At 38.9% G+C, this 27,966-nt stretch overlaps 2 protein-coding genes and 1 long non-coding RNA gene across 5 annotated transcripts; 2 read left to right on the top strand and 1 right to left on the bottom strand.

Moving 5' to 3' along the window:
- Nucleotides 1-18: 18 nt before the first annotated feature.
- Nucleotides 19-27,277, top strand: ticrr (TopBP1-interacting, checkpoint, and replication regulator). Of its 3 annotated transcripts, XM_028450060.1 has the most exons (21): nt 12,847-13,859; nt 15,720-15,948; nt 16,633-16,865; nt 17,245-17,461; nt 17,543-17,681; nt 18,671-18,798; nt 18,979-19,185; nt 19,261-19,406; nt 19,530-19,630; nt 19,719-19,812; nt 20,034-20,116; nt 20,195-20,425; nt 20,985-21,072; nt 21,238-21,310; nt 21,599-21,727; nt 21,841-21,931; nt 22,038-22,096; nt 22,263-22,540; nt 22,884-25,020; nt 25,230-25,352; nt 26,168-27,277. In XM_028450060.1, the coding sequence occupies exons 1-21, from the start codon at nt 13,194-13,196 to the stop codon at nt 26,278-26,280; spliced, it is 5,565 nt and encodes a 1,854-aa protein (XP_028305861.1). In that variant the 5' UTR covers nt 12,847-13,193; the 3' UTR covers nt 26,281-27,277. The 3 variants fall into 3 exon arrangements, with proteins under 3 accessions (XP_028305862.1, XP_028305861.1, XP_028305860.1); XM_028450061.1 differs by lacking the exon at nt 12,847-13,859 and adding an exon at nt 19-46 and having other exon boundaries at nt 18,979-19,406; XM_028450059.1 differs by having other exon boundaries at nt 18,979-19,406.
- Nucleotides 4,905-7,131, bottom strand: LOC114465214 (uncharacterized). Its single transcript, XR_003674290.1, has 3 exons — nt 6,884-7,131; nt 6,614-6,707; nt 4,905-6,399 (listed from the first exon to the last, which is right to left on the bottom strand). It is a non-coding gene; the product is annotated as an uncharacterized LOC114465214 (long non-coding RNA).
- c6h11orf96 (chromosome 6 C11orf96 homolog) lies at nt 7,729-9,168 on the top strand. The gene is made up of 2 exons (XM_028450063.1): nt 7,729-7,791; nt 7,924-9,168. Exon 2 carries the CDS (start codon nt 8,014-8,016, stop codon nt 8,392-8,394), a length of 381 nt encoding a protein of 126 aa, XP_028305864.1. The 5' UTR covers nt 7,729-7,791; nt 7,924-8,013; the 3' UTR covers nt 8,395-9,168.
- Nucleotides 27,278-27,966: the final 689 nt, after the last annotated feature.

Below are 27,966 nucleotides of genomic sequence, written 5' to 3'. Positions count from 1 at the left end.
CCTTGTTCCCGGACGGGAAGATTTTCCAGTCTGAGAAGAGCCTGTGGTGTGTACCTCACCTTTCTGACCTGCTGCACCACACAAAGGGTTTCCTTGTCCTCTTGTTTTTCATCATGTTACAAACTATATCGTGTTTAAAAAATCCAGATAAACTTATTTATGTCTGCAAATGTCTTCACACATTTGTTTGTTATCCTTTTGTTATGGTTTGTCCGTGCACTTCTCATCTAAAACCCACCTGCTGTTTAAAGGCTCCTACATTAGGCTCAGTAATTGTACCGCACACATTCTTGTTACATACAAACGGCTCACACTCCCACACTCACTTACACACAGTGTACAGTTGAGTAAATTGAATGTAAGGTGAGCCCTGTTGCATAAGCAGCACTGTGATATATATATCGGTATCCACACATATTGTCGCCGATAAGATCTTATTGAGATTTGCTGGCCTTAAACAGGATCCTGAGGCATTTTAATCAGTAGGGGACACACAGCAGTGATAAATTAAGTTTCCCCTTCATGTGCTACTTGTCTGTCAGTCCAACATCTTACATTTGATGTCAGAGCTCTATGATAACGTCATTTTTCAAATGTAGAAGTTAGTCAGAGCAAAGTAACCTCTACAAGCACAGTGCAATACTCAAGGTAAGGCATAAAAGTAAAAACAAAATGTTTTTTTTTTTTAGATAAGGCTATAGTGAGACCCTAGAAACTAGTGCAAATATGATGAGCACACTTAAACTGGGGATAGTAAGCCATGAAAAATGAGAACACATTTAGAAACGCTTACATTTTGCATGTAAGGCAAAGGAAGCTTTTTTTCTGAGATAAGGCTATAGTAAGACCCTAAAAACTAGTTTGGGAGTGGTGGCCTAGTGGTTAAGGACCACTCCCTTAACCCCGAACAGCTCCCCAGGCGCCGCAAAATGGCTGCCGACTGCTCCCCAGGGATAGGTTAAATTGCAGAGGACAAATTTCAATATATATGTGTAACAACATATATACATGACGAATAAAGGCTTAAAGCCCAGTTTAATTTCATTTAAACTGGGCGAAAAATGAGAAACATTTGAAAAACACTTTTCACATTTCAGAGGTAAGGTTATAGTAAGGCATACTGTATCATTGTAGCATTGCCTTAAAAAGGTCATTATTATAATCCTCTGACAGAGGTTCTCGACTCATGAGTCGAGACCCAAACTTTGGTCAGAATTCGGTTTTTATACTTTTACTGGCATTGTTTGATGTTGCCCTACTATGGTTATCACATAATATGTTTAACAATTAAAATGTTTTCACAACTTCTTCGGCACGTTTTCACCGCTGGAACTTTAACCTGAACTATCTGTGTTTTTATCGATGGATCCACAGGTGTGACTTTTTTCCCAGGTTGATTTATTAGGGTTTAGTATCATCCCTGAATCACCGCCTTGCATTAAGCATATAGAATGCACTGAAAGAAGTTTATTATTATTGTTCTAAAACATGTGATTGCACATTTAATGTTGTTTTTCTGGGTTTCGAAGAAGAAAAGTTGTAATTTTTACATTTTTCAATAAACGATCATTTATTTATTTTGTTAACATTTTGTTGCAATGTTATTAACATAAGTATAGTTTGGATAGAGGCTTTAACCAGGGGATGGACAATAAGGTCCAGGCCAGTTCTCCCACTTACTTCACAGCTCAGGTGTGTGTGACAAGTGTGTCCATATTTGGTGGAAATGTGCCTAATGGGTGATGTTGAAGACAGACCATTGCCTTGACTGTGAAAGTGAATTTGACATATTTAGTGCTTTCAGATTTAAAAATCCGCAGGATCTCAATCCGCTGGATCCCAAATGTTGGACTAAATACCACACGATGTTATACAGTAGGTCGATCATTCAAAAGTATAGAAAATATAGACAGACACTGTGGCAGTGGGGTGTAAATATCAAGGACAGGATTTGGTGGGATTATTTTTCAGTGACTGCGTCCTTGATCACTTGTATTCTCCTTTAAATGCCATTGGCTGTGGCATCCTGGACCAGAGAAGCCTGGCTAATGTGTTACAATGTTTTACAGCTAAGATGAGGAAGTGGTGTGATGTAGTTACTGTATAATATATCAAGGCTTTGTATTTACTGATGCAACAGCTTTCACCTTCTCTTTTTAAATCATTCAGCAAAGAGATTCTTCGACTTTGCTTTCATCAAACTCTGCCCTTGTGGTTATCACATGCAACCATGTCAGCATCTCTCTCTTAAAAAACAAATAACTGGCCATCCCCCAAGGACAGTTAAAAAAACACACTATTTCTTTCTATCACTCTCTCACTCTAGGTTCCTCTGTAATTTTCTGAAAATCTATTCAAAACATAAACTTTAACAAGAGTTTATGTACACAACCAAACTCAGACAAGCCCTCTACTACATCACATACACACATGCACAACTAGTAGTCATGGGATGTCACTAGACTGACAGCTGCTGCTTTGGTCGTAGTTTACTTGAGGTCATTCTAAAATAGATCATGGAGACATTTGCAGGTTTGTATCCACGACTTGCAACTGCTGATATTTGCTCAGGCGCGTGCATGGAACAAGATGGCCCTAGATTTTATCCAATGTCTTCAACAGATTAGGTGTCGCCTCAGGAATGCATGACAGACTGGGGGGGTGGTTTTCAAACTTTGCCGTCACCCCCTGAACATTTTGCTACTAAGGCGAAGGAAAGCCTATGAGGTCAACAGCGGAAATGCCAACACGGGTCGTCCCCCTTTACGATGCATTAGGCATATGCTGTTGTCGGTGATACCACCAGTTAATATTAGCATGTGTGGGTGACACACAGGTTTGTCCCCTGGCATTATCTGTTTGTTTACATGTTGCCTGGCCAATGAGGCGTTGACTGAAATAATGGGTTATTACACAATCCCAGATTTGTCAATCATCAAGCACATTTTCTATATTTGCATTGGGGAATATCCAATGTGCTTTCAGTTACTTGGCCTGAACCCTTCTAAACCACATAAGGTTGGTTTGTGTTAAAGAGACAGTGCATATTTTAAAATATGCTAACTTTCCAAAAGAAAGGCTCGATTTCCTCTGTAGTTCCCTAAAAGTATGACAAATATATACAGTTAGAAGACATTAAAAGTATCACTTAAGAGGCCAACAGTTCATCATGATTAAACAAGTTGAATACAGTATTACACAACAACAGCAGTCAGAGAGTGCAAACTTCTGCCAAGTGCCAAATATCCTCTTTGTCAGATATTGGCAGTTATCTGGATCAGTGATCCTGATCATTGCACCATGATCATTCACACTTTAAAGGATTAAAATAAATGTATATTGTCATTAATAACAATACAGGTCGAGGTTTGTATGGGCACCTTTATTTTCTAGGAAAATTGCAATTAATCACAATCTGGATGAAAGTCAGTAGGGTAATTGATGAACCAATCCAACATGAGTCAAATGACATAAAGATTGGTTAATCAAGAACCAAGATATGAATTTTTGGAAATTTTGCCAATGAGAACTTTTTAGTTTTTGAAATTGATTCAGAATCAGTACATGATCCGGATCCATTCCAAAACATAATTGAATCTTCCATGGCGTACCTCATTCTCGGCTGGATTAGGATCTTCCTACCTAAACCCGAAAATAAATGTAAACATCTGTCATTGTTTTGCAGCAACTTACTGTCTGTGAAAACACCAGATTTGCCACATTATTTTTGATCGTTCCACGGATGCTGTTTATAGTCAGATGAAAAGTTGTCTGCTTAGCATGTATAGTGTCTGAAAAAGGTTTAAAAATGACTCATTATGTTGGAAATAAATTAATGAATGCAAGATGCTCATGTATCCCTGGGGGTACACATACCCGCCATGATGAATTCATGTTGGGTGTGGGATACATATGTACTGTATGTGTATATACGTATATATGCATATGTGTGTATCCATAAAATGAAGAGTCCTTCCTTAAGACTGCTCTACTGTAAAGTGTCTTGAGATACCATTGGTTATGATTTGGCACTACACAAATAAAAGTTTGATTGATTGATTGATTGATACCCTTGGTTGGGAACCACTGGTCTACAGGACTCCACATCCCACAATGCTAAGAAGTGTTTACATTCTTTTTGGAGTTATTGATGGTTGAATCATTGATCTATGAGGGATAAATTATGATTTTATATCATAAAAATTATTGTGGGAAGCAGCTCTAACAATTTAATGGTGTTTTTGTGAAACATCTAATAGAAGATGGATCGTAATATCATCACATTTATTTTCCTTGATGTGAGCTTTGTTAGTGAAAACTCTTCCTCAAAAAAGGAGCTTTTGTGCATCGTTTTGCAGGATGCACCAATGCAACCGTTCTTCCCCTGGACTCAGATGAATAGATCACTGTAGTAATATCCATTAAATATTATTAACCAATGTACTCATGCCATACAGTAAATTAAAGCGTAATGAAATAATGTTCAACTCAATTCAACTTTATTTGTATAGCACAATTTACAACAAAGTCATCTCAATGCGCTTATCAAAACATAAAATTCATAATAGGAAAGAAAAAACACAACAAGATCCACATGAACAAGCATTTAGCGACAGTGGGAAGAAACAACTCTTTTAACAGGAAGAAATCTCCATTAGAACCAGGTTCAGAGGTGGCAGCCATCTGCGTCGACTGGTTGGGGTTAGTGGACAGAAGGACCAACAGAAGAGGATAGAGAGATAGAACATCAGAGTGTCTCAGACTAGTGGAGCCGTGAACCACAGATCAGGAACTGACATCATCAGCTTCACGACACCTGAAACAGAGCAGAGAGAGAAGGACGAGGAGAAGACACTGACTGCAGAAAAATATGATACAGTATAAGTCAGCCTGCCTTGGGCCTCACTCCCAGTGGCCTAGTCAGCACTTATTATAAAAGTGACGAATCTCTTCCCGTTTATTAGTAAGCTAACAGCGACTCTAAGGTCTGTAAATGTGATCGTTTACAGACGAGCCCATGTTTACTTTAGCGGTTAGTTTATGTTATAATTCAGTCCTGTTTATGTGGACTGTAAATCATAACCAGCTATATCAGAATATGAGTCTCTTCCCGTTTATTGAACCAGTAATTGTGACCCTTTACAAACGAGCCCATGTCCGCTCTAGTGATTAGATTATGTTATGATTCATGTTATACATTAAGTCACCGTATCAAATTAGCTATTGCCATTTATGTGGTATTGGTGGCTAACTGATAGACCATATTTGACAGCGGCGGTATGAGTGGCAATGAATGTACTCATTGGATTATATTATATTTTAATCATCTTTTCTATTATAACAATGGAAGATACTAAATGCTTTGGGATCATAGATAAGTCAACCAAAATAGAGATGTTTAGATTTCTATCAAAGACTGATATTCGTATGTCAGGAAGATAAAACCTGCTTCATACTGTTAATATAAGCTCAACCAATCTTCTCTGGTCCTCTCACGTCAGCAGCGACACTGATAAATGAAGTCTTTGCATTTACAGCTGAGATGACGTGACACATTGACTGAGATGACGCAGGACCGTGTGATGAGGCGGAGGTGGTCCTCTTCTCTTGTTAGTCAGTGTTCTGTTTGTGCATGCTGGAACCCTGTGAGACACAGCATTTCTCCTTCTGTCCACGTGAGGTCTTTACAATATTTATGTACATATATCAAAGCTCAAAGACATGGCTTCCACTTAGAGAGTTTACAGGATGAATTTGAGAGGATAGTGAAGGTGGGGGAGGCAGGTTTGGGGTCAATTATAATTGTATGCATGTAATCATTAATTACAATTATGGCATAATTATAACTGTAATTTAGAAAATCTGTTGGCGCCGTAATCGTAATTAAATGGTAATTGAGTTCAGATAAATGACTTTGTAATTGTAATTTTTTTTTTCTTTTTCTTTTTTGTATTATTCTATATACTTGTTTTAGAATGTACTGCACTGTTTTTATTATTCTGTTTTTATTGTAAAGCGGCCTTTTGTTAAAAATTGTTATTAGGAAAAAATGTGGGTTACTGTAATCACAATTGAATTGTAATTGAACAAGGGTAATTGAAACAACTGCCCTGGGGGCATAATGACAGAAGCATGGCTGCCATTTCCCGCCTACTGCCCCTCTGACCACCACCCACATTCATGCACAATTCATACCCATTCATACAAGGCAATGTTGGTAAATGCCTTGCCCAAGGACACAACAACAATGACTATTGGGCAGGATTCGAACCCCTTTATTTCAGTGAATTAACTTATTTTGAGTTTTATTATTAAATGGAGTTTAGAGGCACACCTATACCTGCCTCCTCCTCATCCTTCTGCATTCGGGTTCTCCAGACACTTCAACACCTCACCTACCTGATAAAAAGTCACAAGTTAAAGAGCAGAGGGACATTTTTTTTTATATTTGCAAAACACAAAGTCATGAATGAAAATTGGCAAGCTTACACAACAATGTGAACAAGGATTTGTGCTCAGAAAATCAGAAAGAAACAAAATTACTGTATAAAAGAAATTAAATCAGACCACAGGTGACAGGAAAACCTAGACCTCACACCAATTCTGTACTTACAGTAGATACATTTATTAAGGTGTCCTGTCCAGGGTGAAGTCCCACCTAGCTCCCTTTGAGAGTTGGAGATGGCACCAGCAGACCCCCCACGACCCTGAACAGAAATTAGGGGGTTGGAGTGAATGAATAAACAAGAACCCAATAACCAAGAGAGTCCTACATCATACAAAAGATTTTATTGAAAAATATACTATTTTCACATCATCTTTTTTATGCAATTTTAAAAACTCCATTCAGAGTTAGATGTCATGTGGTTGTTTGTTTGCTTACCATGCAACCTTTGAAAGTCCCGATGAGCTCCTGAACCTCCGGACCCAGCACAGATAAGGCGGGTACACAGTGACCGGATCCATCAGCAAGAGTTAATATTAAACCACCACAGTCAATCTTTTGGCCTAGAGGAAAAACATTTTGGTGACAGCCACAGTTACTTTTTGATAGTGAACTTCCTTTGAAGTCAGTGTTGAAAGTCAAAGGTTGTGTCCCGTGTGTCTTTAATTTACAGCTTCATAAAACATTCACACCACATGAGGGTTTTTTTAGCTTGGGGTGTACCTGTTTGGAGTCGTGCACACACCTCCCCATGTGGCTGCCACAACGTTAGGGATGATCTTGTTGCACCAACACTGGCACTGTTATAACTCATACTATTTGTGTCTGTTACAGGCATGTTTACATGTAAACATTTGGAATGTGACACGTTTCTCCATATTGAGGCATAAGTGAAACTTTTAAGATGCAAAAACATTGCAAAATTAAGTCTTATAAGTGGAATAATTGATAAGGTTTGATTTTGGGTTTGGGTTTTTTTACATACAAGGCCTCTGACTCTCCTCGCACTAAGAGAATTAAAAAAAAAGAAACTTTCTAGTGTTAAATACTCTCAGTAATTGCAGTATCCTTCTCTCTTGTCTTGCCATTTATGTGTCCATTTGCAAATCCCACCATGGACATACAGACATTTCCCCCTCGTTCGTTTATTTTGAGCATCTGACTGCTTCAAAAACACGAGGCATGACGGGAAAGACGGTGGGGGTGGAGAGTCCTGGCAGCACACAGGGGAGGTAGAGAGAGTGGGGAGGTAGAGAGAGTGGGTAGGGAGTCGCTATAAAAGAGGAGGCTGCAGCTTGAGCGTCAGAGAGAGGACAGAGCACCATAAAGAAAGAAGCTGATCTGGGGTATACCACTGCACATTCAACACGACTGTTTCTTCAAGACTGTAATTTATTCAAGGCTCTGATTGTTTGGATTTGGAGACTTGTCGAGTGTTTCTGGGATTGACTTGAGACAGACTCTTTGTTGCTCCTCAGGGAAAGATTTCTCAAAGGAAGACAAGTTTGAAACACTTGTTTGGTTCTCCATACGTGTTGCACAGTACTTCTCTGGTCTTCTGTGCTACCATGGCTGCTGTGCGTCAGATGGTTATGGAGGCCTCAAGCTTCCACGCTCTGCCGGCTCACCTCATGGCCTCAGCTATGGAGGAGTTCCCCCAACAGCGACCAGTCCCCAAATGCCCTGCAAGGGGCAAGAGTCGCTCCCGCAGACCTCGTGAGGCTCGCTTCAAAACCCAGCCAGTCACTTTTGCAGAGATTGCAGAAGTGGAAGAAGAAGGGTCTTCTCCCCTGGAGGAGGAGAGGGCACGTCGCTCCTTCCTGCAGTCTCTGGAGAACCTTCGGAAGAGCACGCAGACCCTCCACTGCCCACCAGCTGCCCAGCACAGCTGCACCCCGACGTCCACACACACCAGTCTGGACTCCAGTGACTCCGACTCCACTCAGTGAGAGCGGTCAACGTCCTCTGCTTTGCTTCAAACGGAGGTCACCTCAACCCAACCGAGCTGTGCAGACGCTGCCATGTCAGTTTGTGTATAAGCTGCACTGTTGCCTACAAAAACCTGCTTTTAATATGTACTAACAAGTCACCATGCTGTATAGCTACAAGTGCTACAAGACGCACTTCATACACATGTGTTAAATGCTGGTTGACCTGCTGTACAGAGATGACCACTGTTAATGTAGCAGACGACACCGTGTCTAAACACGTCACTTTTCAGATTAATTCCTTTTTCTACTGTGAGAAACCAACGTTAATGATGATGTTTTCCATTTTGGGGCTGTACAGATAGTTTCCTTTCATACCAGATTTTTCTACCAGCCAACCATCAAAGACTGTTGAGTACGATAGAAAACTAAACCTGTATATACTTTGACTAGGTACTATCTAAGCAACACACTCAGTTGTGAAAGTGACCTGGATGTCAGTGATCCATGTGTTAAATCTTTTGTCTCCTTGTTCATCTTCCTTGTCAATGACATTTTTACCCTCTTTTCAAATACTGAGCAAGAAAATTACCTTCCTCAATGTTTTAATTTATTCTTTTACTATAACCAAGTGAAGTTGTATATGTGATTTTTGTTGTTGTTGCTCTATCTGACTTCCAAAGTCTGCTCGACTTTCAAAGAAAAAGTTAACCTTTATACTTGGTATGTTTTACTTTATATATAAATGTAAAGATGTTTCATATGTTCTTTAATAAATTGAAGTAGTTTTTGTCATTCATGGTTTTTCCCCTTTAGAATTAGTATGGAATAATGTTTTAATGTTGTCATGTCACACATCTTATGCACGCAAAACATTTGCGGAGAAGCTAATGTCTTGTTCCCTTTTCATCTATTACATGTAAATATCACATAATACCAATGATGCATGTAGGGAAGGACAATTTTACACAGAATAACCAAAACTATTTGGACAATACATCACTGAAAGTAACAGGTTTATGCAGCGCTGTCATTTTTAAGGATTATTATAAATAAATTTGTCAAAAAAAATTCTATTTAGCAAGTGTGACAGTAAAATAATTCATAGTTTGTGATTTTCCCAGATACCATCCTAAATTAGTAAATTTGGCCAAAATGGCAACTCCAATACCTGAAGACAGAAAACTTTGGAGTTCTAAGCCAGTGAGTCAAACCTTTCTGTTCTCACGTAGACGTAACTTTGTTTTCCACAAAAAAGTTAATGAGGCCACTTCAAAGTTTCTTTGACACGGGGAAACTTTGAGAATCTGATCATAGATCACAGATTTTTTTGTAAAAGCATCACTTCTGTCCAACATACTCTATGTAGGTGTAAGTGTTCATGTGAACTTTTTAAATTTTGACCTTTCTTGCAGAAGCAAAAAAAAAACCATCTCTCCTTGTTCTGCAGGTTGTAATTTTCCAAACACAGTGTATGTGAAAACAGACTGATACTGGCCTGCTTGTTCTGTTGAGGTTGTGTTTGTAGTTCAAGATTCAAACTGAGAATATCAAAGCCAACCTTTGGTGAACAACTTTCTTCAGGTCTACTTCATTAGATTCCATTAGGAAGACAATGCCACAGGAGTGGTTATGCCAAAGAGTTCTCTCTATCTACACAAAGGACTCACAGACATTTTAGGTAAAGCATAAATATATGGCACTATGTTCCTCATTGATCATTTATCACAGTAGTTCTCAAACTATTCTGGCCCAAGTACCGCCTTTTTCTTGAGTCTGAATCTAAGTAACCCCTTTGTCCGACTACAACATTTTGCTCAGAATACCAGTCATCGTGATAACTTTTTAAAATCATATCTTTTTGTAAATACATGGAGTCAGATACTGTATATTTGTAGTGCATTTTATTTTTAAATAGATTTATATCTGAGAAAGTGAAAGTATAGAATACAGTTAAGATTGTGTGTTGTTTTGAATTTAAAGAATGTATATTTCATCAATTATTATTTTTTTTTATCAATTACAAGATATTCCAGGCAATCCCATTTGAATTCCAGATAACCCCAAGGTTGAAAAACATTGATTTAGTGCCTCCAGAATAGATTTTTACCCACCTGGTGTGGTACTATCACTGACTGTTGTATTTTATTTTCATGTTCTAATCATCATTATTATGATTTTCATTTTTAATAAAAATAAACATTATAAAACTCATATTTTTCATGCTCACATTTGTTAATTTTCCACTCTGTCTCCCTCTCTCTCTCCCTCTCTCTCTCTCTCTCTCGGCCCCCCTGTAGTCCGATCATGTACCCCTATTTGAGACACACTGATCTATCACGTGTTATTGTTAGGTTTCCAACTTTCCATTGATGTGTATGTTTAACCCATATGTTAACAGTAATTGACTTGTGTGTTGTACACTTGCTTGATGGGTGGCATATCTCTCTCTAAAGTCATATTATCAACAGAGGACTAAGCCACCTTAACGCATACTGGGATGAGTGCTCCAACTGAACCCTTCCACCTGTTGCTGCCTACATCATCTCCTTTACAAGGCAACTAAAAGCAAAAGCTCAACGCAAACCATTAGAAGTGAACCAACTATCAGCGTGATTATACTGTATATAGCTAGTTTACATCTAAGTCTCCCTGAAAGAAGAAAAAAGGCATTTCTCTTCAGAGAGTGGCTTCATGTTGGTGCACATTAAAGCTCAACGGTCCTAACTGAGAAATGGACTTATCCACATTCTATGTACTGTATATCTTGTCAAGGAGTGTGTGTCTATAAATGCATGAGGATATCCTGACCCACTTGTTGGTTGGTTGGTTGGTTGGTTGGTTGGTGTCTCTTTGGTTGCAGAAAACCTGTTGGGACATTTGATTAATAAAAAGAACTTTTTATTAATCTAAAAAGAAGGATGTGGAACAAGCTGTACTGCTGCTTGATTTGATGATCCAGAGAGTAACATGCCGATATAAAACTACTTTGCACAACTGCAAAAATGAAAACTAGCTGAGTTTTTGCATAGTTGACATTTAGTATCAATCAGCCTGAAATGGTTTAATAATAAAGTACTAGAGTACTCGTGACATCTACTTTTGTAAAATAAATCAATAAACAAGATTAAACTAGAGGGTCCTCTTTAGTGCTCGCAAGAGATAAATGCTGTTTAATCAGCATGGTAAAATATTCTTTTCTTAAATCTAAAGTATGGAATACTGAATCATTAAAACACTGGATTTATAGATGGAAACAAGTGATGAGTGTAAAAACAATTAATAAAGCCCTAAAATGATAAAGGCATTTTTTTTTTTTAATGGATATTGATATCTGATGTCAGCAACGTATCATTAGGCTTGCAACTTCATATTGTAAAATATAAATTCATGTTCATAATTTATGGTCAGCAGACCTAAAGCTAAATTTGAAAAGCCATATAAATTGCATGTATTTATCTGCAAAAAGAAACCCATGTTGCACCCAGCTTTACAAAAACTCCTGACTAGGCTTGCTTATTCTTCAACCTCTTCATCGCCCTCTTGTGCTTTAACAAAGAAAAAAAAATGTTGTATCTGTTCTTGGAGGGTTTTTTTTTTTTAAACAAATAAATAAAGTAGGAAACAGCGGGTGAGGGTTCTGGTATATTAATGTTTGTTGCTATAAATACAAAGATAGGTAAAATTATAAGACGTAGGTATAATTAATGCATGCGATGATACACTTTTTAACAGGTACTATACGTACTATTCCTAGATATAAATAGAGCATACAATTTATATTATGTAAACTCTGTAAGTTTGTAAGTCTGTAAAATCAACCAGTTGTAACTTCTAATAGAATTAAAGGGAGTCATGCTTTTTTTATATTAAGTCCAGGAAAAGAATAATTAAATTGGATGAATTTGCATTTCGCAAACATTATTTTGAAATTAGTTTTCTTTTCATACCACTTTATTATGTGTATGTGCCTGATTCAGTCACAGAAATATTTGCTTTGAAAAAGTCTAACATTAAATATCCAATATTCTTTATTTTGTGTTTCTTTTTTTCCTTTTTTTTTTTTTTTTTTTTAACAAATTCATTGAATGAGGCAATGCTCAGTTAAAGGTGAATTGGGCTTTTTTTTTTTGTTTACGTGGTAAATTTTAATGAGAACTAACCAACCAATTGTCAATCCTAGATTTTAATATTTTAGCCTTGGGTTGAAAAATCTCCAAGCATAAATTAACTTATTACCTGTAGTAAAATGTATTACTATGTTATTGTGTCACGTAGTAATTCAGACTGTATTGTTTGCAAAGGTTCTAAAGTTGATTGACAAGTACTTACACCAATTAAATCATAGTTTTAGATTAGTGCCCCACCTTCTGGTAGTTCAAGCCCTATTTGGACCAATTATATCAAGTGTTGCTACAGTGTGTGACCAATCAGGACAAAGGGGGTGGGCTCTAATTCAACGGGCGCGAACGGTTAAGGACGGACTACAATTTTAAAGATGGCGACAGGGCAGTGCAGAAGTTCTAATACAAGACAGAAGTTTGGACACTTTTCTGATAATAACTGTCTTCTTTCTGCAGCGCGTTATGTGTAAGTAAACCCAACCCTTTAAGTTCGATAGTTTGTGTAAACTTTGGCCGCGGCTTGTCGGTGTAGCCGATGTAAACAGCCGTGAAACATTGAGCTGTGTGTTCACACAATGAAGTAACGATCAGCTCACACACATGACCGCGGTGTGTAGTTTATTTCACTCTCCGCAGCTTGTTTTGGGCGGACATTGTTGAGGTGTTGGTAGAGGGTTGGTTGAACTTGTTAAAAGCATGTCTTTACACAACCTGGTGTTTGTTATCGACGTGGATCACGGAGAGCAGCTGGAGCTCAGGAATCAGTTGGTGAAAAGAGGAATACTTCGCATCCTGTTGCACTTTGGCTACAAGTATGGATTTGACAAGGTGCGCTGGGGTTATAAGTTCTTTCAGTCTAAGATGGCCCGTAATACAGGGCTCATGTCCAGAGTGTCGGACTTTAAGGAGCTCCAACACAAGTCTGTAGAGGACTTTGAGCAAGAGTTTGAAGCTAAGTTTAGCATTAAAGACCAAGACTGTCCTCCTCGACTAAAACACCAACACAATCGCTCAGCCTTGGTTCAAAACGCCCTGAAAGAAACTCTGCTGGACTTCCAATGGGACAGACCGGACATCACCTCTCCAACCAAGCTGTCCCTCAGGCCCAGGAGGTCAGGTCGTGCTGGGAAGCCCAGCTTGACCCACGAAGAGGACATTTCCAACAATACCAGGAATATAGTATTTATCATCTCACAGTGTCCACGATCAAGGACACAACTTGTGGACTATCTGTGTTTGAGAGGCAAGGACCAGCACCAACCTGTGGATTTAACAGAGTATATTATAACCAAGGGACTTCAGGACCTGCTGGTGCAGAGACAGGTGGTCCTCCACTGGGTTGACAGCTGCTACCCTGTCCAGGTGAGTACAGCCACAAACTCACCAAAGTACACAATATAATGATCAGAAATACTATTTTAACTGCCCAAAATCACATATGAAAACAAAATTGTGCAGTTAAGGACTGTGATTTCATATTAAATGATGGACATGGCTATTCATACAGAAACGTATGAATAGACCCATGTATAAGATAAAGTGCATACAAAATATAATTTAAAATGCAATTCAAAACTTACTTTCAAGCTCAATAAAAGTATTTTAAATATCATGCGTGCCATATAGTGTAAAAAACTCCATATTTTAAAAGGTAAAGTAGTATGTAAAACTTGTATAATTTCAGTGTCTGTCTCCCAGAATTAAAAAAAAAAAAAAAAAACATAAATAACTTTGGCTTTAGCGAAGACCGACTCACGATTTGCCACCTTAGAAAAGAAGGGATTATGTAATTTGGGAGACCTGTACATGGATGGTGTGTTTGCAAGTTTGAATCAATTAATCTCTACTCTTAACCTACATAAATCAGACTTCTTCCGGTACTTTCAACTGCGGAACTTTGCAAAAACGCACACTACATCATTCCCACAGACTCCAACACCCAGTGGAATAGACTTGATTGTTAAGGCTAAAACCGAAACAAAAGGCCATGTTTCATTCTTTTATAAATTACTCTCTCCTATGAGCGAATCTATTAATAAAATCAAGGTACACTGGGAGTCAGAACTACAACTTAATTTCTCTGAGGATTTCTGGGAGGGGGCCTTGAGGGCTGTTAACTCGTCGTCCAGTTGTGCTAGACTCTCTCATACAATTTAAGGTCCTGCATAGATTACATTATAGCAAGGAGAAACTTTCAACCCTCTATCAGACACCTTTGACCAAAATTGCAATAGATGTTCTCAAACTCCATGCAATCTCACTCATATGTTTTGGTCATGTCCTAAACTGTCCACATTTTGGCAACTATTCTTTAAAACAATTTCAGATGTTTTGGACATTAATATACTTCCTACCCCACATATTGCCATTTTCGGCAAACCTCCAGACGACCTTCGTACTACGAATATTCAAAACAATGTCATAGCCTTTGCGTCCCTTATTGCTCGTAGAAGAATCCTCTTGTTTTGGAAGTCTTCCCAACCACCTTCAGTCAAAGTTTGGTTACACGACATTGTCTCTCTTCTTAAACTTGAAAAGATCAAGTTCTCACTTAGAGGCTCATCTAATAAATTCTACTCCCACTGGAGACCATTGCTCTCCTATTTGGATGGGCTCCCAGCTACGGAAGTCTGTTTGTAAGCACCCACTGTGGGCTCATGTGAGCACCACTTCTCACTGTGTCGGTCCACTGGCGGTAGATGACCCCCCCCAGTACATATTCATTATAAAATATGCCAGCATGGCGGTTCCGCATCAACAACCAGGGAGTGGGCAGCCATCGATATTCATTCTGTACTGTTGTTGACAGCTATTCAGGCAGGTATGAGGATGCTCACATGCATGGTTCATGTGTAGATGTGTAGCTGCACATGTGCACTAAAATATGTGTGGACATGTGTATATGTGGGGGTGTATGTGCTGTGCAGAGCTAAGTGTATATATGTGTATGTACTTTTTCATATCTATTTTGTAGTCATATTTGCACGGTAATTATTTAAGAGGCTCAGGGGTTTGGGGTGAGGGGAGGGCGGGGCTTTCTTTGTTTTGTTTGGATCAAGTTTTTGTCTTTTTTGTCCAAATTGTTCAATTGTATAAAAAGAAAAGAAATTGTATGCTTTTGTATACAGTTATATCTGTGACTTGCATTTGATAAATAAAATTATAAAAAAAAAAAATAAATAACTTTGGCTTTTTTTTTTTTTTTTTTTTTTTTTTTTACAGGTATCAGAGTGTGAAGACTGCCTTGGTTTCAATCAGCTATGTGAAGTCTTGGCTCAGCAGGGTGGCAAAGTGATTCCTGCTGTTGCACTTCTGCAACTCTGCTGCAATTACCAGCCAGTTTCAGGAGAGGCTTTTACATTCAAGTCCTGCATTGGATACCTGCTGTCCTCCGAGACACTCTACCGCCTGGCTTTTCCTGTCATAGATGGGGTTCTACAGTGGCAGAAAGGTTGGTAGTAATCCTGTAGATTTGTCACTGCTGCATCACTCATTTATACACTTCAGCTGAATTAAAAAAAAAAAAAAGAACGTTTGATTTACATATCCCAAATTACGTTTTTACTAGGCGGCATGACGTACTTCATTCACATCAATAGGAGAAGTGGCATAGTCTCACAGAGGCAGAATAGCATTATAAGATGTCCATTATTAAAACTGTGGGGTTGCTTAGGTCTTATATGCTACTTTTTCACTTTCAACTATTTTTTTTAAGTTAATTGGAGAACATTTTAAAATGCAAGGATTTACAGTATTTCCATCTGCTAGTTTTCTGTATCTCATGGTAGCTTTACTGTCACTTATTCTGTACTGTTTCATTGGCCGCAACCATTTTGTTGTTACATACGAAGTAACGCATGCAAGTATTATGAGCAAACTTGATGAAGTAATCCAATTTTGTCTTCCAAAGAAGATTAAAATAAAAGAAACAATGAAGCTTAATATTTCTTGAGTTTACACACTGCCTCAGCTTTTGGACTATAGGTGTAAAAATCTTGGACTGTGTGTCACTAAGTAAACTCACAAAGGAACATAGTGAGGCAAGCGTTTAAGGATTGGAGAATTTCATTATTTATTCTGGTAAAAGTCGAGCATTCTTTGATTTGTGCGTATTGTTGTCGTCTTCTTCCAACAGGGGGTATGTTACAGAGCTGTGGAGTCACGATGGAGCCATTGTCTCGCAGACGGAACCTTCTGTCTGGGCCTGGTGAAGTGTGTCTGAAAGGACTGCTCCAGGCCTGGGATCCTTCAGTGCTGACTCAGACCTTCACCGAGTCTTGGGTGCTTCAGGGGTGCATGCATGGAGACAATAAAGCTGCTGCTTTCCAGGAGCTTGTGATGACACTGTTTGCGCGTGGACTGCACATGGTGAGACGTGTTGTCACAGCAGTAATAATAGACACCAGAGAGAGACGTTCATAAAACTATTGTTACTTCCACAATTCAGTTGTATTATTTGTAATGTACATTTATTCAATTTTTATCTTTTTTCTCTGTTAAAAATAGATCATGTCTTCTATCATTTATTCATTTCTAAATGTGAGGGTTTTTTTTGTTAGTTTTTCTGATTTTTTTTTTTCCCCTGATCTTTATTCCCTAAAGATGTGGGCGTCATGTTGAGTCATCAGGCAATGGCAGCAGGGCTAACACACTTATGCATTTAGTTCAAACTCAACCAGTTAGTTCTTGGCTGCCTGTTAAAATTTAACCTGCGGATTGTGAAAAATATCTTGTCTTTCACCATCAGGTTGCCGAGGTCACTGACAATGGGCTGGTGTGTTCAGCTGTTTTCTCCCCTCTGTCACACTGTACGGCTTTGCTCACCATCATCCAGCCTGAAGTCCCTCAGCTTTTATGCACCAACATCACAGCTGATGCCGCAGCTGAACCCTCTGCTGAGCTGCCAGATGTAGTGAGCAGTGTTCTTGGAGTTGTGTATGACATCATGAAGGAGGATGACAATGGTACACAAACAGAGTATTACCTCTTTATTTAGCATAGCTGAATTTAATCCGTGGATCCTAAAATAATGTTTTCCTTCTCAGACACGCTGAAGGATGTCCCAGTGCCTGAGTGGGCCCAGCAGGAAATCAGCCGAACACCGCTGACGACAAACACTCTAGAGACATGGTTTCCTCAGTCAGACCAGTCGGGAGTGAGCACTCATTTGATGGAATCCATGAGGTGCAATAACTTTTATTTTCCAGCTACTTTTATATTTGGATTTTGAGTTTAACCATTAAAAAAGCTTTTTTGTTTTTCAGAGTATTACAGTGCATACATACATACATTTCACATCTGTATTCATTGCTGTACATCTTGGTCATAAAACAGTCATAACTAGATTGATCCAATTTAAATACAATACCTCAATATTTCTTTTTTTTTTTTTTTCTCTTTTTCCCCCAAACAGGGATGTATAAAACCAAAATGAGAAGTAAAAATAGAATAAAATCCATACAGAGTTCTACACTTTTCTAGGGAGACATTCTGATAGTTTGAAGGTGTTGCCCTTCCAACACAACAGGCAGGCTCACTGTTTTCTGTATCCAATGACGGAGGCAACCTGTGCTTGGAAAAACTTAATTTGCATAGTAGTGCAAAGGACGAGTGTCAAAAGTTTAAATCCTATGGTCGTCTGCATTATTTAAAGCTGCTACCCTGATCATTTTAATTTATTAGACAAAATTATAGTGTATGACTCATAGGTAAATTAATCGAACATCATTTACTTTAAAAAGAAAAGAAAAAGGTTGAAATTGCTGCTTGAAAGTTTGTTTTCATCTCTACTGTAAACACTGACATTTTCACGCATCACATTGAGGGATGTGGACTCCTGTATACGGATACATAGAAGTGTTTTTACTTATTCTAGTTTGTTAGTGGTATTCCTCATGATATCAGAATGAAATGCAAACACTTTCCATGAGGAAAACATTAAGATTTTGTCTAATTAAATATTATTTGTCAAATATGAAACTGTTTTTAAAGATTTATTGTTTTTGTTAAACATTGGTTTAAGTTATATTTTAAAGCATTTGTCTCTGACTGACATTAAGTTAAAAAAAAAATCGTGTCCCAGTTTTTTTTAGTTTTAAGGCTGTTTTGTGTTACTCTAAAGGGTGATGGTGGACAGAAATCTCTGGTTGTGATCATCACGTGTTGTTGCACAGGTTGCTGCACGCGGTGCCAGAGCAGAATGAGCAGGAGGACACGTCTGTCGTACAGCAGGAGCTCATCACTGGCCTGTCAGAACTGTATCAGACACACCAGCAGTCTGGCAATAAGAGGAGCAATAAACGTGAGTACATTTTATCATGAAGGTTTGTCATTAATCACAACTATTTCAATTGCTAGAATAAATTGAAGCTATAGTTGAACATTTGTTAGAACATGTGAAGATATATGTACCCTCTTTTACTATTTTAAGTAATATTAGTGACATCAGGCAAAGTGTGTCATTTTCTCTTCTGCGCTGTAGGTGGTGCCCAGCGCACACCGGTGAAACAGAGGATGAGGAGCATGAGTCGTTCCATGCAGATGTTGAACGTTGCACGCCTGAACGTAAAAGCCCAGAAGAACCAGGGTGACGCAGAGCAGCAGGGAACTGATCAGAGGGGAGCAGAGAAACCAGTGAAGAGACGTTCCAGTGACAGGAACAAATCTGAGGCGCCACAAAGCACATTCAGTCAGTTCAATACATCCATGTGTAGACTGTGGCAAAGTACTGTACCCAATAAAGAAATGTTAATGCTCTGCACAGGTTTCTCCACTGAAGCTGAGCTGCTCTCGCATTTGCGCTCGAGCTATGAAAAGTCTGTGGCGGAGAGGGACTCATCACTTAATAATGGTGTTCAACAGCTTCTGTTAGCGATTAAGGCCTTTTTTAGTGCAGAATCCGACTGGGAGGTAATTCACTTGGTTTGTTTGAATGCTGGTTAACTTAGCAGTAATCATTTTACAATGTTTTTGTCTTGAGGCATTAAATGCATGTTGTATATTTTTACATTTTTTTTTGTATTTTCTATTTAGGTGAAGACTTTCAGTTTAGTTCAACAGCATATTCTCAAGACCAGCAAAGGCATCAGACAGCTGTATGGAATTTCTGCTGATGCTGACAGCAAAGTCAGAGAGTGAGTGATTTCTTATAGTCATCGGGCCAAATCGTCATGGTTGCTTCTGTTCATTAGCCATTTCAGTAACGACTGCTCTGTGATTTAGGTGCCAGCTGCAGGTGTTTTTAAGGCTGGAGTTGTGCAGACTTTTCTCCACGGAACAGTCTACTTTGCTCGATGTTGATCAGATGGCAGAAGAGGTAGGAAATACTTTAATGTTGTTACCCTCTTTTACCATTTTAAGTAATATTAGTGACATCAGGATTAAATATACATTTTGTTACTGTTTACCAAAACGAGGTTAAGGATCTGATACCTGATAACCCTAACAGTTTGTTTACCAAAAATGTGCCTTGACTTATCTTATAATTCAGTAAAAGAAAACAAGAATACATATTTTTTCATTGTTTGTGTTCTTCAGGTGGCTGAAATGCTCAGGATAATCTCCTTAACCAAAGACCCAGTTATTGTAACAAGGTTCCTTCAGGATGAAATCCTTCCATTGTAAGTAAATACAATGTATGTTGTAAATACAGAAACTGTATTTATACATTTTGGTAAACAACTCTTTAATCCCAACAGGTTTCTCAGTAATGTCCCACGGGTGCTGGCTGATATCTACCACAGTCTGGGCACACAGCTCCCAAAGGCTCTCGTGGCCGTCCTTCCTGCAGACTTTTTCAGTGACGAGTCTGTCACTCAGGACACTGTTTCTCCCTCAGCTTCTTCACCTTCTCTCTCCATGCAAAGCCTGGTATCTGATGACATGAATGACCTGCGGGACCTACGGACTCGCTCAGCCACCAAGAAGAGGTAACTCCTGGGGATACACAAGCTATTTATTGTCCTACATCATATAAAATTGTTTTCATTCTCTGTCTAAAATAATATTTGCTTGAATAAAAAGCAAATACCATAGATACAGTAACGTTTCAAATGTAAGATATCTGCGGCAGTTTATAATGGTAGAAATTATAAACATTAGTTTTATTCCGGAGCAATCGTGTCTGTACTCTGAGGCGAGTGTACATGGTACAGTATAAACTAACCATGAACAGCTGTAAATAGACTGATAAGCAGACTTGGGGTAGTGAGGAGGTGAGTTCATGTGTAGATGGAAACTCACCAGAATACACGTCAATCTTTGTTAATCCAAACTGGAGGAGCAGCCCACCTACCTGCATGTTCTGATTGGCTGAGTCATTTGAGAAGCTCCCTTATCAGCCAATGGAGTGCGACTTATGTCATGGAGCGTGTATTTTTCCAGGAATGTTGTGAATTTCTTTGAAAGTGCTTTCTAGAAAATTTGATTCCCTATTGAATTATTATTTGTCTGAAAAGTTAACATAACACTGAGTTTTTTGTATTTTAGGAGTGGGGTGCTGACTCGTCACCGCAGCATGACTGAATCTTCACAGAATCTCCGTCAAATAGAGATATTTAAAAAGTCATCAAGAGCTGTAAGTTAGTGAATGCATTTGTATGTGTGTCGTCCTCACACCAGCTTTATCATCACTTCAAGGCCCCGAAAATTTTAATGTATTACACTGTATTCCATTTGTTATTTATTGACGTTTCCACCTTTTTCAACAGTGCTTAGTGAGTGTTGTTTGTGTTTTTTTTAGTCCAAATCAAAGAAAAGTGTTGTTTTGGAGAAACCTGTCGTGGAGCCACAAATTCAGAAGCAGGAAACTAAAGGTATTTGATTTTTCTTATGTCTGTCTTTGGAATACTAACTTATCAAGTATAATTCGGATTGATCGCTGTATTAAGTAATGTGCTTGGTTTATCAAACAAACGTACAGCAATAATTTCCCCTTCCTTATGTCCAAAAGTTTTCACTGGAGCCTCATTCTATTCCATAGAGGATTTTCTTAATATGTTCACGACATAAAGGAAACAACTGTATCACAAAATCTTAAAGCCGACCGACACAAAGATAACTGTCAATGTAATTAGAGTTTATTCTGTTCATTTTTGCTCCAGAGGTGACCAAGGTAAGAAGAAACCTATTTAACCAAGAGGTGAGTTCACCTTCAAGGAAAGCCAAGCTGCCACGAAGTCAGTCGGTGTCTGCTGTGGAGGGACTGAAACGCACTCGATCTAACTCTGAAGGTAAATGAGCTCATTGGCTCGTCTCACAGAATGTTGTAGTAATCTTTAGTCTTTTGCTATTTATTTAGCAAACTGGTATGTGTATTTATTTTATATTGATCTTTCATTTCCAGGGACATACAAGCTTCTTACTAAGAAGGTTTGTAACACACCACTCAACAAACAAGTGTCTCGTCGCCTTCTTCAGCGACAGAGAATGGGAAGGTGCGTTTTAGCGTTTTGTATTATTTCAATTCTCTTCAAGTATTAATATTTTGGGCTGGTGATCAGAATTCATCAACTGCACTTATTAAATTATAATTTTCTTCAGGAGCTCTGCCTTAAGTGAGGAGTGCATCATCGAAGAGTCGCCACTAAAACCTGAAGAAGGTATTTAGTTGGAGTACTGCACACCCAATACAAAAAACATAAAACAGGGTTAAACTAATTTCATTATATCTTTAATTTGAAAGAATATTATATATAGCTATCAAATTAATGTTATTCCAGCACTGCCTTTAACTTATGGTGATCCTGTTCTCTCCATCCATGTTAGATTTGAGAAGAAGTCCAAGATTACAGAAGTTTGCAAGAAGACATTCGAGCACCTTCTACTCGAGTTCACAACCTCGCTCCCGCAATCTTGAAAGAGCGTTCTCTGCTTCCCAGATCAGTCTCAGTGATGGTAAAATAAATGCTGTCAACGTAAAGAGGGTTCGCTCACCAATGCGCCTTCTTTTTGGAGCTGCTGAATCCCCCAGTCAACTCACTGACCACTCAGGTGTAACCAGGGCCAGCAGGTCACGACTGTCTCTAGAGTCAAGTGTATTTGAGGTAAAGAGGTTGTATTTATCTCATCACATCATTTTAAATGTCTTTGTGTTTGCTTTAAGTTGGGGGTTTCAAACTGCTTCCCCACAAGCACTTTCACCCTTTTGTGTTAACAAAACAACCACAATGTTGCATGCAGTCTATGTTGTCAGAAATCTTGTGAAAAGTGTAAGAAATCAATTTGCTCAGGCCTTGTTTTGGTCCTCTCGTACCAGTCCTGTCAAAGGCCCCCAGACAGTGTATATTTGAAACCCCTGTTTCAAGTAATAACATCCACATGTTAATCTAATGTAACAATACTCTGTTAAGGTGCAATCTATAAAAATGTGACACTCTTGTCTTTCAGAGTCCAAATAAAACGCCAATAAAGTCTCCGAGTAAAAGAAGGAGGGGTGCGTTAAGTCCCAGCACTCCTCAGACATCCAGGCCCCTTCAATCTCCTGGAACCTCCAAAACCCCACCATCGTCAACGACACACGATTCCACATTCGCAGAACGTCTTGAGCCTGGCTTCCCTTTTCGTTCTGGCATGGCATTAGGAGGAGCTTGCTTCAGATCTCCGGCTAATAAAAGACCCGCAATGGAGACGCCAAATAAAGAAAGCCCTCTGAGAAGCCCCCTAAAAGGTATCCTCAAAACTCCGGTCAAGGCTTTGGTCGAAACCAGCTCGTCTTCACGATTACAAATGCTCACCAGTCCGGTTTCAAAGACACCCAAGAAAAGTGTGACATGGTCTCCGTCTCCTCATCTGGAATTTGGAGTGGATAAAAACAGATTTGGTGTCAAAACATCAGGGCTCTCCAGTGTTTCCCCTTATCGTTCACCAGGGTTGTCTAAAATACCTGGCCTCAGTAGTCCCATCAAAGGTGCCAATGCAAAAAGGGATTTATTCAAAAGCCCAGAAAGAACTTGTCACGTAAGCCTGTTGAGAATATCAACAAATGAAACCGAGTCGATTTTGATACCGGAAGTAAAACATTCTCCTCGTGAAATACCTTGTAAAACATTTGATGTAATTGAGTCTTGTAATCTATTGGAGATATGGCCTTTAGAGTCTTCACCTTCTCTGGACCGCCACCTCTCACCTAACAACAATAAATGTAGGACCCCCAGTCCTAAGCACCAGATGGCGACTCGCTCTGGAAGAACACCAGTCAAAACTGACTCTGAGCCTTCTTTCACACCACCTCAAAGTACTTCAGAAAGGCCAAATGGCTCGGCAAAGAAATTAACGAGGACACGGTCTAATCAAACGGATCAATCCTTTAGACATAAATTAAGATCACATTCAAGTGAAAATGTTTCTTTAAAACCAAACAGTGACCCTGTAGAAAATATTGAATTAGTAGAGAAAAGCAAGGCTTCAGACAATAAAGACAAGCTGGAGTCTGACACTTGTCATTCTTCTGAAACTGATTGTAGCTCACAAAACGATCCGCGCTTTGACTCCTCGTGTGCTCATTCTGCCACCACAGACAGTGACAGCATTGACATTGTAGATGCAGCCATCGTGAATACTATGTTTAGTGGAGGCCTGAAGATGAACATTTCTTTCTCAAGGAAGCCTTCGGTGTCTGGGGAAGACTGTTTACCAGGCAGTGTTTCATCAAAACAGTGTCAATCGCCCCAACTCACACCAGGCTGTAGTTATGGCTTCCGTCAAACACCGGACCGCCAGCAGAGAGAGGCTGCTGCTCGTCTAGGATATGCAAACTATTCCCCTCGATTCTCAACACCTAGGGGGCTGTCCCGAGTCGGCCGACAAAAAAACCATCCAAACCCTCTGACCTACCAAGTAGAGATGGAAATGCAATCTTCAGGACTTCCCAAACTCAAATTTAAACGCACGGACTCCATGAACACAGACCCTGCCTCAGAGGGGGGTGCTCAGAGCCCGTTAGTTGTTGTGAAACCCCTTATGGAAAGTCCCCTGGCTTTGTGCTCTAAACACAGAGAGGTGGGATGTGTGTCTCCTTCAATGTGTGCTCATGTCACTCCAGCCAAGTGTACACCGGGGAAAGGGGGAAGTGTCCAGACATACATCTGCCAATCGTACACCCCAACACAAAGCACTTCCATGTTTACAGCGGATCTCATTCCGCAAACTCCTTCACCACAGAGTGCAGGAAAAAGAACTCCAGAGAACCTCAATAGCTGGCCTCGTAGGAAAAGAGCTCAGGTTGGAGTGTCTGGAGGCAAAGATCGAGGCCAGAAGGTGGAGTTTCAGTTGGAAGATTTTCTGGAGGAAGCTGAGCTTGGGGTTAGTAGGTTACAAGACATAGAGGACATAGATCCCCCATCAGGCAACAAACAGGAATTGCTCGTTCAAACTTTCAACAACATACCTCAAGCTCAAGCAGATTTATCACCACTGGAGGAGTTGTACTGGATTGAAAAGCTGACACAGCAAACTGAAGGTACTAGCACCCACAAAGCTGAAGAAGAAATCCCAGGGGTGTTTGAAAATGAAGAAGCGAAATCGAGTAAGATATATGAAATTTAAAAATTGTTATGGAAACTAACATATGAATGTAAAAGACCACAATTCCGCATTTGTGTTTGGTTTAATAACTGATGTTTATTGCACCACAACTGTAATGTATTTTAATTGCAATAGGGAAGCCTGCCAAATGAAGAAAATCATTGTTTAAAGCTGATTTAAGAAGATTTCTTTTTTTGTGCCTCTCTACAGCAGCGACCCCTCCAAGCTCAAAGAGAAGAAAGCCAGTGACACCAGGTGGCATCTTAGCCCTCACTCAGTCCCCAATGTTGTTTAAAAGTAGAGCTGCCAAAGCGGGGACGCCACAATTCATGGGTATGTATGCTGTTAAGACCAAGACTTGCATGTTTAAAATGGTAAATGGACTGGATTTATATAGCGCTTTTATGACTACACTGATGTCGTCTCAAAGCGTTTCACAATATCAACCCATTCACACACCAATGGGACTGAGTTGCCATGCAAGGCAGCTGGTCAACCACTGGGAGCAACTTAGGGTTCAGTGTCTTGCCCAAGGACACTTCAACGTATCGACTGGGATCGACCCCCAACCTCTCGATCAGAAGAAAACCCCATTGGTTCATTTTTCTACATGTTAGTAGTAGGCAAATTCATTTTTGTTCCAAGTCTTATTGTGACATTCATCTGGATTTAAGAGCGTTTGTCAATAAGGATAAAAATATCATCCTCCTTTTCTTCACAACATGGATTGACTGTTTTGACTTTTTCCGAAATGCATTATAGTGTCATACAGTATGCTTACAATTAAAGGTAACACTTAGCTTGAAGTTTTATACTTAAAGGCTGACATTACACTGTCATTATTATGACATGACACCTGTCATTAGCATGAATAATGTGTCCTGAAGGCTGTCATTGGTTCCCCTAACCCCATTAGATACCTCCACCTAACCCAAAAAATGCCAACATAGCTCCAAAGGTGTCATCATTTAGTCCCACCTAATGACAGCGTAATGTCAGTGTATAAAACCTCAAGTAATGTATTACCCAATTGAATGAGGGTCTTAAGTGTTATGCTACTCTCGTCCACTTTTTTTGAGTTAAAAATCTAGACTTGAGTGAGTCGCTGTGCCTTGATTGATCATTTTTACCCTCTTTGTGTTTGTCAGATGGAGCTGTGTCAGGGAGGACATCAGAGGTAGAGGAACCCTTTCCCTTCAGCCAGCCAATCAAACAGTCAAACAAAGGGAGGATGTACAGCAGGAAGAGGCTGATTCCCTGAGCCACAAAAGCACAAAGTCTGTGCGTTCTGCATTTTACTGTAAATTTCTGTCAACAGATTATCTGAAACTGAAAGCAACAAGGCTTTGTTGATGGATTATGTGACATGTTTAACCCAACAGTTGGTCTAATTTGGACCTTTTTAAAATGAAACATTTAAGATTTAAAAGCACATGTACAGGATCTGCTGATTGTTTTAGTGATAAAATGTCACATTCAAAGACAAACTTTTATACAAGTTTTATTATGTCCATATAATTACATTTAAGTATATTTATTTGTTCTCTAAAATAAATGTGTTCATGTCTGAAGGGTTTATCTTGTAAAGATATGTTGTCGAAGTGATGTAAATAAATATATTTTTTATTAAATATTTAAAAGTAATTTCCTTTATTTTATCTACTTTTTACACTGGTGAGACATTTTCTTTAATTTCAATGTACAGTGTTCCAATTGTTTTTGCTTCCGTTTGAAATTGTTTTCTTTTTATGACAAAACTTGAAACGCGGTCATTGTAAAACTAAAATTCTGGGATTTCTGTCACCTTTTAAAAACAGTTTAATGATTATCCGATCCCATACAAAAGTTTATGATCAGTTTATCTTCTAGGTTTGTTTGAATGGAATGATTGTGCAAATTATGTAACAGGTGGTTAGTAGGAAGTTACACACACTGTGTGTGTGTGTGTGTACCCAGGAACTCAATATTTTATTCTCGTGTACAGTTTATCTGTGACACTGTTAATCATTATCATACCATTCAAGAACAGTGTTAAGTACCGTAAATGGAGAACAATGACTGAATTCACATGTGCCAAACAGTTTCCCATTCCTCCTAAACAAAGTTATACACACACTTTGATGTTGCATAGATGATTCTGGATAAACGACAGCTTTCAAATCCAGTCACAAACGATGCATTGTTTAAGCTTTCCACTCTGACCTGCTTTCATATTTAAAATGTCAATGCTCTGCTTGATGTTGCTGTTCAATAACCACATGCCTGCTGGCAGAAAGAGTATGGAAAAGTGTTTAGCTCCACTCAAATAAACAGTTCTTTTCAGACTTGATGCACTTGTAAACTGATGTGTCAGCTTTTAAATTCATCTACACATAACGGTGGTTGGTTTGAAAAGGTGTATCATGTTACATCAAGAAACCAACATGGACTTTGTTCTGTAGATTGTGTCTACGTGCATGTGTGTACTTTTTCTTTTTATAAGCTAAAGATTACTGAATTATTTTCAACCTAAGAGCCTTGAGCCCCAAATGGTAGAAACAGTGGGTCCTTTGTCACCTGCCATAACCACATGTAGCAGATTTAAACTTTGACTTTGTCAAATCAAGGCAAGATCCACTGATGAATGCAATTATATTAATACCTACAATATCTATGTAGTTAGAGCAACAGTTCTCAACATGCAGGACATGGGCATAGCAGGAAACAGGTGGGGAGGGTGTCGGTAAAACTCAATATACTTTTATTTTGAATGGGTCTTACTTATGATTATTATGGTACTTACTATATGCACAGTTCATAATATGTACTGTACTTATTTTGTCCAATGCATGAATATTTATCATTTAATGAGATTGTGTATTTTCTTAATTTAGCTAAATTATAATATGAATATTATACATACATTTAGATTGTATAAGTTAGGTGATTTATTCAAAAATATCAGATA

This window comes from Gouania willdenowi, chromosome 6, assembly GCF_900634775.1.
Source record: "Gouania willdenowi chromosome 6, fGouWil2.1, whole genome shotgun sequence".
NCBI lineage: Eukaryota > Metazoa > Chordata > Actinopteri > Blenniiformes > Gobiesocidae > Gouania > Gouania willdenowi.
The sequence above is the reverse complement of the archived record's forward strand: the minus strand, read 5'-3'. Positions and strand labels throughout refer to the sequence as shown.

Bases quoted from the DNA above. Each gene is read 5' to 3' on its own strand.
- c6h11orf96 (XM_028450063.1), top strand. From the start codon at position 8,014: ATGGCTGCTGTGCGTCAGATGGTTATGGAGGCCTCAAGCTTCCACGCT.
- ticrr (XM_028450059.1), top strand. From the start codon at position 13,194: ATGTCTTTACACAACCTGGTGTTTGTTATCGACGTGGATCACGGAGAG. The intron at 16,866-17,244 runs GTGAGACGTGTT...TTTCACCATCAG, and splicing joins TTGCGCGTGGACTGCACATG to GTTGCCGAGGTCACTGACAA. The intron at 25,021-25,229 runs GTAAGATATATG...GCCTCTCTACAG, and splicing joins AAATGAAGAAGCGAAATCGA to CAGCGACCCCTCCAAGCTCA.